This window comes from Numida meleagris, chromosome 2 (genome assembly GCF_002078875.1).
Source record: "Numida meleagris isolate 19003 breed g44 Domestic line chromosome 2, NumMel1.0, whole genome shotgun sequence".
In the NCBI taxonomy this organism is placed as follows: domain Eukaryota; kingdom Metazoa; phylum Chordata; class Aves; order Galliformes; family Numididae; genus Numida; species Numida meleagris.
Genome location: NC_034410.1, coordinates 73,741,014 through 73,757,163, shown reverse-complemented (window position 1 = coordinate 73,757,163; position 16,150 = coordinate 73,741,014). Strand labels below are relative to the sequence as shown.

The 16,150-nt window shown below is 39.5% G+C and overlaps 1 protein-coding gene across 1 annotated transcript in view; it reads right to left on the bottom strand.

The window, feature by feature from the left end:
* MYO10 (myosin X) overlaps positions 1 to 16,150 on the bottom strand; it is a 154,537-nt gene that overhangs the window by 14,177 nt on the left and 124,210 nt on the right. Inside the window, exons 20-30 of the mRNA XM_021386465.1 lie at positions 15,507 to 15,631; positions 15,236 to 15,350; positions 12,664 to 12,770; positions 11,476 to 11,685; positions 11,152 to 11,191; positions 9,850 to 10,752; positions 8,925 to 9,048; positions 7,430 to 7,673; positions 5,494 to 5,589; positions 2,036 to 2,129; positions 1,241 to 1,296 (exon numbers count right to left, since the gene is read on the bottom strand). Of these exons, the coding sequence (XP_021242140.1) occupies positions 1,241 to 1,296; positions 2,036 to 2,129; positions 5,494 to 5,589; positions 7,430 to 7,673; positions 8,925 to 9,048; positions 9,850 to 10,752; positions 11,152 to 11,191; positions 11,476 to 11,685; positions 12,664 to 12,770; positions 15,236 to 15,350; positions 15,507 to 15,631 (2,114 nt within the window). The remainder of the gene's footprint in view (positions 1 to 1,240; positions 1,297 to 2,035; positions 2,130 to 5,493; positions 5,590 to 7,429; positions 7,674 to 8,924; positions 9,049 to 9,849; positions 10,753 to 11,151; positions 11,192 to 11,475; positions 11,686 to 12,663; positions 12,771 to 15,235; positions 15,351 to 15,506; positions 15,632 to 16,150) is intronic.

Genomic DNA, 16,150 nt, shown 5'->3' with positions numbered 1-16,150 from the left:
TTAGACTGAGCTATGTGAAGCACATTCTAGAAAGCTGTGTAATGCAATTCCAAAAGAGAAGCAATAGCAAGAGACCTGAAAATGATAGAGCTAAGGTATAAACTAAAGTAGATCAAGCTATCAAATGAGGTTACAATCAACAGTAGCCAACCTTCCAGGCTCCTCTTTTCCCCAGTTTAGGAAAATGACAGAAGCCCCATTCTTGGGATTCTTTCTGAATACAGATTCAAAGAGCTCCTTGCTCAGCTTCTCTCTTTTTAGCTGCACCAGTGGTTTCATATTAGTCAAGATAGAAATACTTTATCGCCCACATCAGTCAAATTAATTTCCTAATTGAAAACCCTTCCATCCCTGACTTACATTCTTAGACTCAAAGAACTAAAAAAAAAGAAAAAAAAATTCAAGAAAAAAAAAAAAACAAAACTGTGAGACATGTCTCACTAATAACATTTTGAAAGCTTTGGACATCTGTGTTTTATTACTTAGGAAGCCTGGGCTGTGATTGTATCACAGTTACTTGTAGTATCCGGATCACAGTAAGCCAAGGAGAAACCAGTAACTTAAAGCCGGCTGTTTCACACATTTGCAATGAGGGGACTGGAACGAACTGTTACACTGCAAATAATATACCTCATCGCCAGTAATCCTGCAACCAGAGCCAGAGCCTGAACTCAGATTACTTTTTATCCCTCAATACACTGTTGCTAGATTGAGAACTAAGAATACCCTGGTTCGTTTTTTTTTTCAGTTTGTTTATTTCCTAAGGCTGCATTATCTTGTTTGTTATAAAAGACAATTTCATTCTGGGAAATAGTTCTCATTCATGTAGAGTACAACATTCTTGCAAGGGAAAACGAACCGCAAAATGTTAAAAAGAATTTTCTGCCTACCTCATTGCTAAAGGACTCAAAAGTACGCTTCTCTTTTTCAGGTGTGTTAGTTGTGTAAGTGAAAGAAATGCTTAATCCTCTGCTTCTGGACCACCTCGGTAGCAAAACTGCTGAGCAGGTCACATACGGAGCAATGCCAGTGAAGTTAGTGAAGCCCCCACACAAAACAAAACTGTTCTTACCTTTCCTTTTTCAACATACTGTTTGATACTATCGAAAGGCAGACAATAATGAATCATTTTAACACATGGTTGGTCAGCAGAATGTATTGACTAAAGTATAAACCTGATTTTGACAAGAGAAAGGAGAAGAAGAAAGAAAGTTACTAGGCATGGTTCTGACTTACTTACCTATCTGGATTGTCAGCCGCACAGACAGAATCAATTAGTCCTACATCGAGAGTACCCTATAAACAAATATCCAGGCAGAGAAGGAGGAAGACATTTACTATTACATTACTCACGGTACTTTACTCAGAGACAGGTGAAAGAAGCAGCAGCCTTGATCAAGCAAAATGAGCCGCAGATTTGGGCATCATTTTCTCCTAACCATTTAAGTGAGGGGAAGACTGGGAGATTCAGATTCAGAAAAAGATTATCTCCAGTTAAGCTGGAGGCAGCTCAGAAACTGCTCTTCCTCTTCTGTGTTTCCAAATCTGCTTGAAGCTTTGTCCTAAAAGTGCCACCCCAATATAAATGGCATCCTTTTGAAGAAGAAGTTTTATTTCCCTTTGCTTGAGAGTAGCTTCCAAATTTATCACCTAAATCGTGAAGTTGTAAAGAATGATAAATGCAGGACCAAAGTAATCTCACATTTTTTACTCTTTGTTTTTTAATTTGCTCATTAACTGTATCTTTGCAAGGCTTCAAACTTGACTGTACACTGTGGTGTGGCAGAGAACTGGACCAAAGGAAAAACAGGAACCAATGCTCATTTTTCATTGAGGTGAGTGACAGGGATGGGGAGGGAAATCAGCCTCTCCTATTGTATAGGTATAGTGCCTATGACATGAAGCCTCTAGCCAGTGTCACAGCTATCACTTCACTTAAGGAAATTTAGGTTGTGACTGTCAGAAGCTGCAGCCACCAGCGTCCCTTGTTTTCTGAAAATACTTGCTCTGAGAAGTTCTTCAGATGTTGACTTACCACAGCATTTTGTGGGTTTGCCTGCTCATCATGCATCTCTCGGATCTCTTGCTCAGTGGACGCATGGACTTGACTCAGAACACTAAACCATTGGCTGTGGAGAGAAAGGCAGCACTGTAAGAAACAAGTCCCTTGTGCACAAGCCTTTTGTCACCTTTGTTCTGCAGAGATCTAGCAGGTTCTGCTGGTTTTTGAAATTCCTTGAGATTCCTTTTGTAAACATGCATACAAGCAGCAAAGCTTTACGTCAGCTCAGGTACTACTGGATACAAACAAGCCCCTCCATATCTCCCATCCAAATTCATGTCGTACCCTTCTTCCTGAAGACAAATACCTTGTATAAGATGTGGCATTTCTAGAAAACTGGCACTACGCACACCGAAACATCTGAGTATTAAGAAAGTATTAGTAGCACATTCTACACATTTCATCTGGAAAAAAGAACAACAACTACTAGCTATATACAAAGCCTTTAATGGAAAAGCCAACCTTCAGATTATAAATTCTGCTACACTGATAGCGTGACAACTTACACAATACTTACAACAATACCTCTGCAGGGGCCAAGAGGACATCAAGTCCCCACAGTTCAAAGAGGGAAAAGAATAAAAACCCCAAGGAACTATCCCTACAGTTTTTGTTCCCAATGGAGCATTGGAAAATCCAGCAGCTGGAAGGACCCATGCGGTTGAACCAGAGCCAGTTTGCACCACTTCAGTGGCCTTACATTTCCACAACAGGAAAACTGGGAGAGAGGTTTCCAGTACTCTGGCCTCAGTGCTGAGCAGCAGTTGCAGAGGGATTTAATTCCAACCACACCTTCTGCTTCTGGGAAATCTCTACCATTCTGGCATTTGTATACGATAAAGCTCAACTGCTCTAAGCAATTCCACTGAAAGAAATCTGAGGGCAGAGCTTGACTTGCTCAGCAGGTTCCTGAATGCCATTGTTTGAGATATGAATTTGCCATTCTAATGAAAACTACCTGAGGCTGAGTTTTCAAAGGACTCCAACGCCCAACCTTTAAAACTAAGTCCTCACTTCTGTGCAGAGGGTTCACCACCACCAGGTTGAGAAAACAAATGCAAAACTAATGGCTTTAAGTGTAAAACTATCTGCCATTGTTTGTAGTCAAAGAATTACGCCTACGAAACTGAAATGCTGCCTCCTTAACTCCAGCATTCAGAAGCCAACCGCTTCCCATAACGTAGACATCTGGAAACTGAACTGCCAAAATTCCTTGAGAAAATCTGTGTAGTCTGTCAAAAGGTATCATCGTTGCCATTATCATCCCAAGTCCTTTCCAACAGATTATGCTTTCATTAGGAACAACACAAGGTACAAAGAAAAAGGAAGATTCAGAGTGCCCGACTGTAGGAGAGAAGATGAGAATGTATTTAGTTTTGATTCATTTGTAAAGACTTGGAGATACGCACAGAAAGGTTGTGCTTAACACTTACTTGTTGGAAGACTACTTATGTGAGGCAAGGTCACTAAAGACCTCAAAATGAAGAGAAAGTTATCTGAAGAGTAAGAACTATCAGTTGAAGAAACTAAAACTCATCTACCTGAAGATTCCCACAAATTAAATTCACCTTTTCCTTTAGGCTCAGGAATTGCAAATGTATTTAAATGTCAGTCTTCAAATAAATGACAAAAAGGACTTCATAGCACTGTATGCACAGTTAGTGATAATTTACTATTCAATTTTAAAGAACAATTCGGAGGTTTCCCAATTTCATTGTGTAATCTTTGTCTAAGCAATGAAAAATAAATCCATCACAGCACTTGGCAAAAAGACAAAGGCAGATTTTATTCTCCTTTTACTTTCTTCCCCCTTAGGACATCCCTTGGCTTTCAGCTGAGCAGTAGAACTCAGGAATAGGGACAGAGACAGATGAAGGGTTTGAAACAGTGGCTACCCACTGAAACACTACTTCTCAAGTATACCATGATCATGAACGAAATAGTAATTCCTTTTTGGGAGGTCTTCAGGTTTCTCTCCTTTTTATTCCTTTCATTTGAACAAAAAGCAACCTCAGATAATCATCTAGCCCATGTGCAAAATAATTTTTTTTCAGTAGCAGATCCAGAACTAACACAGTCCAATAATTTTGTACTTCACTTTTAACATTGCCAAACATTAACAAGGCTTTGACTTGAGCCCATCTGGAAATCCTTGCACATCTCCCACATTAAATTCTAAGATGAATGTGAAAAAAAGAAAATATGGAACACATTGGTAAAACACAATTTAACCTGGAAAGCATTCTATGTGTACTATACACAACAACAGCATATATTGTCTCCTCCACACTTAAGAAAAAAGAGATTCATGACAACAGACACAAGGCCTCATTCTGGTAATTCCTTACTGATCCCTACAGAGCCCCTACTGGGGCATGCACACAAGTACAATAGATGAGACTTCAGCTAACATTTCCTTTTAAAATTTACTCACATCACACAAGAACCATAATGAGTGCTCGATTACTTATTTAAGCGTGGTTTTAATGATGCTGAAAAATGAATCAATGACTGCCTTGTAAGCATTGCTGAATTTATATTCAGGGTAATGTGATACATAATGGTATTTGAACTTCAAAAAAAAAAAAAAAACAAAGCAATTTTCAAGGCTTCAGAACAAAACTAGCTCATGTAATGTTGGCATAGGCATCCTACGCTCTGGCCTTGGGGCAGCAACACAACGGGTAATAAGATTTGATTACTAAGTTAACTTTATTCAAATGTTTGATTTTATAGGCAAGCATATTATTATCTCAAAACAAATAACGTGGGGATTATTTTATTTTATTTTTTAGATATACACTAGAACTGATCTGACAAGTTAAGCTTGCTCCTCACCTAGCAACTCTCCCCTACCATTTGATATGGATCCCAGCAGCAAAAGTAAGATCTTTTTTAAATTGGTAGAAAGGCCAACACTGTTGCATGCTCCCCTTGTTCAGGAACATGCATTCACCATAAAATATAACGATCCCACTGCAACTTTTATCTGAAAAATACTTAGGCTCTGCTTAGGTGAACAGATCTCAACTCTAAATGGTACTTTATTTCAGGTAGCTGAGAGGAATCTTAAATATTGATTTAATCTACGTAGCTAAATGCAGCAGGATAATGCAAAAGAAAATCATTAAAAACCAGCTACTGCTTCTCTACATACATATTGTATTTCATAAAGTTGCTAAAAATGGGGAAAGCACACAGCCAAGTTCTAGGCAAATTTTCATTGAGAGTCTGACTCACCGAGAGTCTGTCTGACTGTAATACTCTTCCATGAGATTTTCTTATCAGCAGGCCTTTGGAAAAAGTGTTAAATGCAATGTGTTTAACATAGCCTGGCTATTTGGTGATAGCAGGCAAATAAAATGATAAGCATAAGTCAGAATGGCATGGAGGCTAAAAAGCAGAACAAAAAAGCCTCATGATTTCCATACCTTGCATCCTCAGGAGACTCAGCAATCAAGTGATAGGTCCTATCACCCATTATTAGATCAATACCATTTTCTTTGCCTGTATTATCAACAATCTCTCTGAAAAGAAGAAAATGACAAAATTGAGCATTAGACACTGACAACATATTTTGAAAATGCTGTTGTGCTGAGAGACTCACAGACATTGGAAACAACAGCAATCAGCATCGTTGCACCTGATCAATTTATCAGGCAGTGCTTACACACCAAACTGTAACTGCTATGTTTTCAGCCTATATTCAAATAATCAAGCTATTATGAGTGTCACTATACAAAGGTGACTACTCTATTGTTGTAACACACACTAAAGAAAAAGCATTATCGAACCTCGAGAGAAGCAAAAATGACTGAATTCAGAAATGGATATTTCTGAACCAATTGCATACCTTGTGATTTTTGGAGTGGTTCAATGAAAGCTCTTGAGAATTAAAAATAAAAAAAAATCTATTTTTATGTATTGTTTTCCTTAATTTGTCTTCCATCCTCTCTGTAACAGTGTCCAGCACAGTACTTCTCTGCTTTTTAAGAGAAGCAGCCTAATATTTATAAAATTAGAATGGGATGCCTAATACGGAATGGTGAAATAGATCTCACATGGTATATTAGGAATATGCTCAGTGAGTATTAAAGTTACATAGAAAAGCTACTGCCTATTTCTCCTAATATACATAATTCTTCAAATACAAATGCCCCTTCTTCCAGCTGTTTTATGTACCAATCATTGATTCAACTTTCAGTTCAAGTTAGGATCAACAACCATTACCCGACTATTTTAAAGGAACATTCAGCAAAGAGCCTCCTCAGGGAACAGTTGATGAAACAATGCAGTGACAACAAAATTTGGTTTAAACACTTTAGAAAAAGGACTAAATGTTATGGCATATGGAACAGAATCAAATTCAGTTTCTACCAAAAACAACAGTGGTAGGAAATTTACTCTCTATTCAGAGTTTCTTGTGAGCCAGCAGTGCGTTGGTTTTACAAGAGCAAGCCAGGATGCTCATTGAAACTATCTGCATTGTCCTACATGAATCGGGCTCAAGCAAGACTTCCAAATAAAATATTAAACTTTTAATTTATTTCAAGTACTCTGTTAAACAAACAAAATAAAATCCACAGTTGCAGTTTATAAGACGCTGAGTGGAATCAAGTGTTACAGCCATTTCCATTTTCTCTACCAAGGAGGAAAGCTTACGTATCTTTATACAGAAACAAGACTACCAATATTAGCAAGCTGTAATTTTTAAATTAGATCCACCGAGTCATAAAACATGTTGACCATTTAAAAGTAAAAATACTATCCCTTAGAAAACTTTTTTGATGCATGCTTTATAAAACATAGAATTTTAAGGCATTAGAAACTTTTGTTAGCAAGACAGAAATTGTTAAGTTAGATTTAGCAATTCTAAATTTTTGAAATGAATATATGCATCCTGAAGATGTTCACGTAGAACTACCTTAATTATTTCAAACATGTAAAAAATCATAAATGTATGCCAAACATATAGCTTTGACCCATGCTAACTTGAATATATATTCATTGCCTATTAATTCCACCATCTCCTTTCTGTGTTTCCCTCCAGCTACAGACTTGGCAATGTGCCCTGAATTGCCTTGGGAATCATTACAGACTAAGTAGGGCTTCTAGTCTGGGAGAAAGCAAGGATGGGTTCACTACAGCAGCAGCTTTCTGAAGTACTTGGCATTGGCTTCACTGCAGCACTCTGTGGACTTAAGAGAGAGCCAAGTAAGGACAACACTTGCTTTCAAAATCTTCATCAAACTCACTCATGCTTCCATTTGTACAATTTAAAGGCACAGCACTCAACATATTCCCAGATTAACTCCCAAGAAGTATTTAGTAGGACAACATGTAGCATATAAACACATATAAACCTACTTGGCCGTTCGGACATCAATAGAACCCTTTAGCTTTTCTTCACTGTCATTTTCAAAGTACATCAACCTGGACTGCCTGAGAACAAACCATCGTTTCTTCCAGTTCCTTCTGGAAAGAGTAGATGATCCACCACCCTTTTTGTGAAGCCAACCCTGCTTAAGTGCTTCCTGCTTGGAGCGAAACCACAGGAAGGTCTCATCTTTCAGGACACACCAGCGTCGTTTCCATGTGTTTATTAAGCCACCTGGCAAAAGGGATAGATGTGGGTTCATACATTGTTAAGACAAACAATTACATTACAAAACAGAAGCTGTGACCAAACCAGCACTAGAAGATGCTGATCAACAATGCTGCAGTCGAACTGAGTCTCTGCTGCAAGCCACGAAATGAAAGACCTAATTTTTACATATTCTTAGAGCTACCATATGGTTGTTAATCTAAAAACTCTTAAATTATAAATTATAATAATACATATACAACAAAAATAATGTAACATATATACAAATATGCAGTATATATTGATACACACATATACAACAAATATATATAATAAATCATAATAAAGTTTTCTTCAACATTTATGGTTATAGGAGGTAAACGTTCAACTCAAAACCAGAAAACCTGGAAAACCTTACAAGAACCACACTTTAAGAGGGACATATATCAGCGTGAGCTCGGTCATACCAAAGTTTAGCAATGCTGAGCATAAACTTTCTGTGATTTTGTTTAATTAGACAATACAGCTTGCACTGCTGTTACCTCAGCTACAAAAAAAACTCAACCAAACCAGTATGCTCTTGTCATTCCTTATTGCTAACTATGTCAGAGGGTAAAAGCCTTGCTAGCGATGACAGCATACATTACTTTCCACATCAATGTACCCATGCACCTGTTCATCTCTGTTCCTTCTCCAACAAATTAACTTATGCTAGTGATGGCTATGATACCGTCGACAGGGATTTCACCTAGATTATCATTTTGTGTTGATCATTAGAAGTTAAGCCCAACAATCTTAACCAGAGAACTCCTGAGTATATTCTCATGTCCCTTTGCTATGCATACACTTCCTTTTATTCTTTCAGAACCCACATGAAAGTTGACTGAAATCAGTAAAACTGGTTTGCAGCAGAAAACGCTGTCCATGGTACAAGGTTTTGATAGCAGGAATAAGCTTTCTTCAAAATTTGTTACAATCTGACTTTGTGAGCAATTTTGCTATGTTTATATTAGATATTCCATTGTTTACAAGCTGGCAAAGATATAAAATGAAACAGAGGCAGCCAAAAAATTTCAGTGTTTCTTTGCAGAGAGGAAAAGCACTGTCAAATATAAGGGCACTGCAAGGAACTTCATTTGAGAGCAGCTCTCTCCAGACTCTTCCATCAGCCTTTGAAAATTTTGAAAATAGCTTAACTCTACAGGAATTAAGAGTGCAAAGTTTATTAAGTATTTCTGATTAGTTTGCATGTTTAACCAATTCTGGTTCACCCAGTACCTTTCATGTACAGAAAGCTGTGAAAGTAGGGCAGGCTAACACAACTATAGACTGAATCCCTCCGGTAGGAAAGTTCATCATCTGTATCAAACCTGGAATCAAAATCTTCTTCACTGTCTTCAAACTGTGAAAGAAAGGAACAAAGGTAAAATGATCTTTCAGGAAAGAGCTTAGAGAAAACAGCTTTAGAAGTCTTCAGCTAAAATATTTTATGACGTATTGACAGGACGTGATTTCTCTGGTTTTCATTACCTCAGCTGTAGTAGATATTTTAGTGCTAACATTTTCTTTCTAAAGAAGTCAGTGCTGCTGAAATGTGTTTTCACTTTCCCAGACATGCAGTTTCACTGAAGTACTTTATGTGTGGTGGAAGAAATCGTATTCTTCCAAAAATATTTGTGAGAATAAACAGTCAATTTAGTAAACAGCATGGAAAAAAGAGCTCTTCAGTTAACCGTCTGCTTCAGTAATTCTACCATTTGCCATCACCTGAAATTTGCTCTTAAAGTAATCTCAAATACATCTGACATCTTGTGGATTTCTGCAAGCAGTTTATTTAACACTGTTGTGACTCACATGCAGAACTGAACCTGCTTTTTCCAAAAACAATTCCCCACCATGCAACCCAATCCTCCCACTTCAAATGGGCACGCACACACAAATTTTGCTTATGAGTTACAGCCATGGCCATGCGCTGAGATCCTCATAAAATAATGTGCAGTTCTCTATTAAACCAGACAGAACCATATCCTTGCATAACCCTAGAATTGCAATCAACATTTAACTATGCCCATATGCAGTGTAATTTGAATTTTACAATACAAGCATTTCTAAGAATAGCTACAGTGACTGCATGGTTGTATAATGGAAAAAAAAATCAGAAACCATAAATCAATTATTAGATTATACAAGGAATGATACTTACAGAAGACTGAGCTCCTTCAGAACTAAACCTGTATGCTCCAGAGCTATTGTATGTCCCCATTGAGCATCGATAATCTGGTGACCACTGGCTACTGTGTGAATTAGAGAAGGTCACACTGCTACCAGAAGTAATAGCACCATCTTCGTAATCATCTTGGTCATAATCATAGTCTCCATCAGGAGAAATAAGTTCCACAGAGTCTGGTGGTCTACACGATACATTTTCTGGCATGCAGTATGTAGATTCACCACTTGAAGAGTTGTGGAGACTGACTGTATCGTGGGTAGGAGGTATAAGCATGGTGTTGCTAGCAGCAGGAACTGTTGGCACCACAGTATCGTTCATATACGGATCTTCTTCTGAGGAATCATCGCTTGTTCTGATGCCACTGGTCCTCTGATCAGAATGGCCGTGCTCACTTGGATTGGGTGAATCCTTAAATGCATCATCATCAGCTTCAAAGCCCTCATCTACCTCCTCCTCAGGATACGGCTGGCTGAAGTTAAAATTGGGCTTTTCACTGCAGGCATTTCCAGTTTGTCCAGTGAGATCAGCAGGATATCCACTGCCCACAGAGAGCGACCTCTCAATGTTTCGGACACATTCATCGATCTCAGCAAAGTTCAGAGATTCCAGAAACTCCTGGGCTGCTCGACAAGCTTCATCCTCGAGCCGCCTGAGTTCCTCATCTCGGAGTTGCTGCAGCCTCTGTAATGAAGCCTCAGTCAAAGATAGCTCCTGCTGCTTCTTCACACGTTGCAGGTCTTCAATTTCTTTTTCCAAACGCAAGATTTCTTCCACCTGCCTGCTTTCTTTCTGCCTCTCCACCTCTTGCTTCAGCTCCACTTCCTTCTGGGCTTTCTGAATAGCAGCCAGTTCCTGTTTCTTTCTCTCCTCTTCAGCCTGCATTCAAAATAGAAGAAAATATAATACTGTCTCCTCAACACAAGACTATTTTGTTGTTCTTTAGCACTATAGTCCGATCATGCTATTCATTTAAAAAAACCCTTGTCCCTACATCAGAAAGAAAATGAAAGAAAAAGAAAAATGAAAGCATGATTACGTTTGCTCAGAGACACTGAAAAGCTCAAGAGCGTGCAGAAAGTTCTGTCTTTGCCAGAAATTAAATGAAGCATGAGGTGAAAGAAATTCCCATGCAAACAACTGTATCAAGTTTCCTTTGGTTTTATCTGCCAACTCAAAGTTCTGTTTAAATGCCACAAATGCCTTTTATTTTTTTAATGGTTGGGTTGAGATATTCAAACAAACAGGATGGCTACAAGTATTAAGAATATCATTTACCTGCTGAGCAAGACGCTCTGCTTCTTGCCTTTGTCTTTCCCTAAAAGTGAGGGAAGAAAATAGCAAATCAAGCTCAACATATGATAACCAAATGCCTCTGCTAGGGCAATAGCTCAGTTTTCAATCATCGGCCACAAGAAAAAGACAGCCAAAAATAAGGTCACCAAGGATATGTTTGTGAATATGTAACTACCACAATAGTTTATGCTTTTTTTATAAAAAGAATCACAGAATTCCGAAATCACTTGCCTTTACCTGCAAGAAAGGCTATTCAGAGTAAAATCTAATATGGAACAGCGTGTGATGCGAGGAAGCATACTGCACCTTTCTTCTTCCTCTTTTCTTCTTTCTTCCTCTTGTCTCCGCTTCTCCTCTAGTCTTTCCCTGTAAACACGTCGAGCAATCTGGCCTCGCCGCTGCTTCTGAAGAACTATCGCTGCCTTCTTCAGGCAAAGGAACCTTCTCCTGCTAGAGAATGCTCTGTAGTTCTTCTGTATCACAACCACATAGTATAGAATCTTTCTATACCTTTTTCTGGAAGAAAAAAGGACAAAAACACCACAAAATAAAGCGATTTTTAAGGAAACGAACAACTAATGAGCAGCCATGAGAAGTCCTGCCATAGTGACCTGCAATAATGAGGGATGGTAGTGAAGCAGTTTATTTTTTCTGTCTTTGTGGTGGTTTCTCCATTCTAATTCACATTCTCTTCCCCAGGAAAGAGATTCCCTCATTTCCATGACAGAGCCATCTGTATTTTCATTAAGGAAATGCACACTACCTGTCTTACATGCCCTTTACAAGAAAATGCTACCAAGTACAGCTTGTATATGCATGTACGCATGCAGAGAAAATACACGTAGGTATCTATCCAACATCTCTGAAAGGAAAGATTATGCCCAGGTAGCTCTGTCATTAAAAAATGAATATAGTTTTTGAGTAACATATCAGTCAGAATCTAAGGAGAAGACTACATTATGCAAACAAGTTTCCTCAAACTGTCCTCAGCTGATTCGTAGAAAAGGCAGAGAAAGAAACAGATGGGATGAGAAACTCCATCTAATATATAACGCAGGAAGCTGAGTAACCAAACGAAACATTAATCACTTACCTAATGTTTAGTTCTTAAAGAACCAAACTGACTAGTTTTATTTGGTCTCTCTCATCACGGAAAAGCAAAGATAAATATGCATAATTTGGGGGCAGCCCCATTAGGTACCATCCTGCTAGATTTTCTACCGCTTATTTCATACCCCAATACCATTACAAGGATAGCTGACCTCCAGTCTTCCATACTGTCCTATTCGTTACATCAAAATAACTCAAACTCCATTTCTTTTTAAATTCATGAGCCTGCTAAGGATACCAGGTGTTATTTTCAAAAGCCACTTACAGGATTTGGATGCCTGGTTCCTGTGAAAAGTTAAAAATGGTGTCCAAGGCATTTTACTACCTGACACCGACCCATCTGTACAAAAGCTTAATTACTGACATTCTCATCTAGTCACTTACCGGGTCGCGTAACCTAAGATGTGTGCTCGAATAATCATTGCTGCCTTGGTGACTTCCACCTCTCGCTGTTTCTCTAACTTGTGTTCCAAGGACTCCCGGAGAAAAACCTACACAAGAAAAATTCTGGCTTAACTTGTGGGTAGTGACATAGATAAAGGACAGCCATGCTCACGTACGCCTGAACTTCGAATTCAGAGTCAAGCATATCATTTCCTTAACGGAAAATATATTTCTTTTAAAGGAAAATACCTGCAGATGATCTTCTGACTTTGGATTTCAGCAGGAAAAGATGGAGTACACTGACATCATTACTAGATTCATTACCAGGCTTTCCCACTGAAGAGTAACATGGGCCAAAAAGTTGTAGGACTTAGCACAAACTTCCTGATTTCACAGAATCACAGCATGGCAGAGGCTGGAGGGGACCTCCTGGGTCCATGCAGTCCAAGCCCTGCTCCAGCAGGGACACCGAGAGCACGGTGTTTGTGGAGCAGAAATACCACCCTGGGAATTTAGCTGTTTTACATTACACACTGAGCTTCTCACAACCTCCTGTGATCCTCGTTCCTTCAAATGTCACTGGTATAAACCTGCAGAAGTACACTGAAATGAGAGTGGTTCCATATTCAGGCTGGCTGACCTCCTGCTCTCGTCCTTACAGGTGCAGAACAGCTGTGCTGGGCACATGCTGGCGCCAGGTATCCCTCGCTGCCACCTGGCATCCTGCAGACAGACTGCTTCTGAGCTCACAGCTGAGCTTACATGGTGATGGATGCATTCATCAACTGTTTCTGTTCTGGTTTTTTTTGTTTTTATTATTACTATTTTTAGTAGTTTAGGGGGACAAAAGCCCATCACGAAACTGACGAAAGGCACAATTCTGAGTTTTAAATGGGGTAGAAAGGGACTTGATTTTGCAACTAATTATTAAACACTAAGAAGCATAAAGAGCACCCATAGAAAGTCCCAAAATTCCACTACTTGAGTTGCACTGGGCAACTGTTTATACGCATAGCTTTTATTCATGTATAAAATAGGCTGTGATGGAAAAAGACTTTTCTTTCTCTCAGTGGGCAATCTTCCTCTGCTCTGCATACACTGGCTTTAAAAACATCCCAAAATTCTGATTCAGAAAGGCATTCAGCTACTTCCTGAACCAAAATAGATGTTAAGCACATACTATGCACAGGCAAACACATTTTCCTGAGCAGGTGCAACGCAGCTTGTGATGTGAAAAAGAGGAAAATTTCACACTCCAGCTGAATCATTGCAATGTTGTTACTACTCCTCTTAAATCACAAAGTGCCCCATAGTATGCTCAGTCTGAAACCAATGCCCCCTTGTTCTCTTCTACAATGAGCTATTTATGAAGACTCTTAAAAATGCACACACAGCTCTGGAGGCAATTATCCCAGTCCCCAGTATGGGAGGTTGTAACAGAGCTCTGGTTCCTGCTGAGATCCCGCTGAGCAGTTGCTTAAAACAATTTGGGGTCCTCATAGGTGTTTTTTTGCTAACATGCTAAAGCTGTGTCCAGGGTCAGTGCATAAGTATTGCTACATCTGAAAAAAAGGGGAACCAGCTTTGTGTCTGCTATCACTGTATGATTTGCAAGCCATAGTCTACAAAAATGGGTTGAAACATGACTTCAGTTTCAATCAGAGTATCTCAGATTTCATGTCTTAAAATAACTTTGAAATAATCAAGAAATATCTCCCAGTATAATCTCTGAGACATCTTATACGTACCAAGGAATGCTGTTTGTAATTCACTCTCCAGTCCTTTGCACCATGCGTTAATAGTTAGGAAATCTCAGATCCTGCACTGGGGAACCTTCTCCTGAATGTGTGATGCTTTCACAACATTTGGTAATACCAAGAGCACAAATTGCAAGACAGATAGAAGCTTTGCACACAGTTGTTGTCCACAATCAAACTTGCAAAACGAGCATGCGGAAACACCTGGACTGTTTTGTTACTCAAAGTTACATTCTTCTAATAAAAATCATGTGAAATTCTTTAAGAAAAAAAAAAAAGTGGCAGCAAAGTTCAGGTTGTCTGGTGGGATTCCTATGGAGGTCTAATGTACCTCTGAGAACTCCTAGGACAGGGAATTGCATGTGGAGCTTGGCTCTGCTGTACCAACACTGGCTACAGTCACCCTCCGTGACTTCCCCCACGGAACAGGTGCCAGGTAGGTGAGTTCACTGCAATGAGGAGAGCTCCTCGTAGAACAGAGCACTGCCTCATGGGCTAGGGACTTCTCAGAATCCCCAAATCCAGGAACCATGTTTTACGTTCTGATCCTTACCAGTGCTCATGCCTGTGAGTCCACCCAAGTGGACTCTTTCTCCATGAGTGAAATGTAGGTTTAAGTGCCTCAGTCAGTGAGTTCCTTAGCACAACTACAAATCGTTACTTACAGGAGTTTCTAGAGCATCGACAAACATGCTCAGCTTCCTTTAAGGCCAAATGTGACTACCATTACAACTACAGTTCTGCAGCTGTGCAGTTGAAATCTCTTCAACCTTGTATAAGCAGTAGCCACAACATGTGCAGTCAGATTATTTTACCTTATTTTTCCCAAGCTGCCATTCAGTACTTGTGTTGTCATACAGACGGAGGAGGACGGCACACTTCTCATTCAAGTCTTCGGGCAGAGTTAAGTTTCTCATGAGAACTTTATACCTGACAATCAAAAAGTATTTATTGCTTCACTTAAGAGTCATGCTCTATTTTTACTGTATTTTTTTTTAATATTAGATTTTCACATTATTTCTCAACATGGGAACATTGATTGATACCCACGATTCACATCTGAAGTGCACGTGTCATTGCTTTTACCTTTTATAAAAGTCTTGGAAGGGCCTTCGGACGGGGAAGCCAGCCCTCCGAATCCTTACGGTCTCCAGCATCCCAGAGTAGCGCAGTTGGTTGAGCACCACTGTCTGATCAAACTGGTCTGGCATCTGAAACAAGCAAGTATTTGAAAAAATTTCTATTCTAAGCATCAGAAATGTTTTCACCTCTAAACAGCCAAAAAAAAAAAAAAAGGAATCTGCTTCTCTAAGTTTCCCTTGGTTTGCATGTCATTCTTCTGGGATCATTTCTCATCGAGAAAACAGACAGCCCTAGCCACTTCGTCACGGAAACCTTCGAGCACAGACCAGCTCTGCTCCTGCTCTCAGGAGCCTTCCAGTCTCATCTCCAACACCCTCAGGTTGCCCTGTGCTTCAGCCATGTCTTGAGATAAGGCAGCGCCAGCACCACCACACAAAGCAGCTCAAGACAGCGCTAATCACCACCTGCAAAATGCTGACAGTCCTGACACTGAAGAAACACCACACGTAAATGTGCCCTAACTCACAAGCCCAGAGGTCCACTCGAGCACACCAGTTTACCCTCCTGGCCAGCCATTTGCAGGATTAGAGGGCAGCATTGAGTACTTTGCAAGTGAAGGTTTGGAAGGCAGGATCTCAGTCACTGGC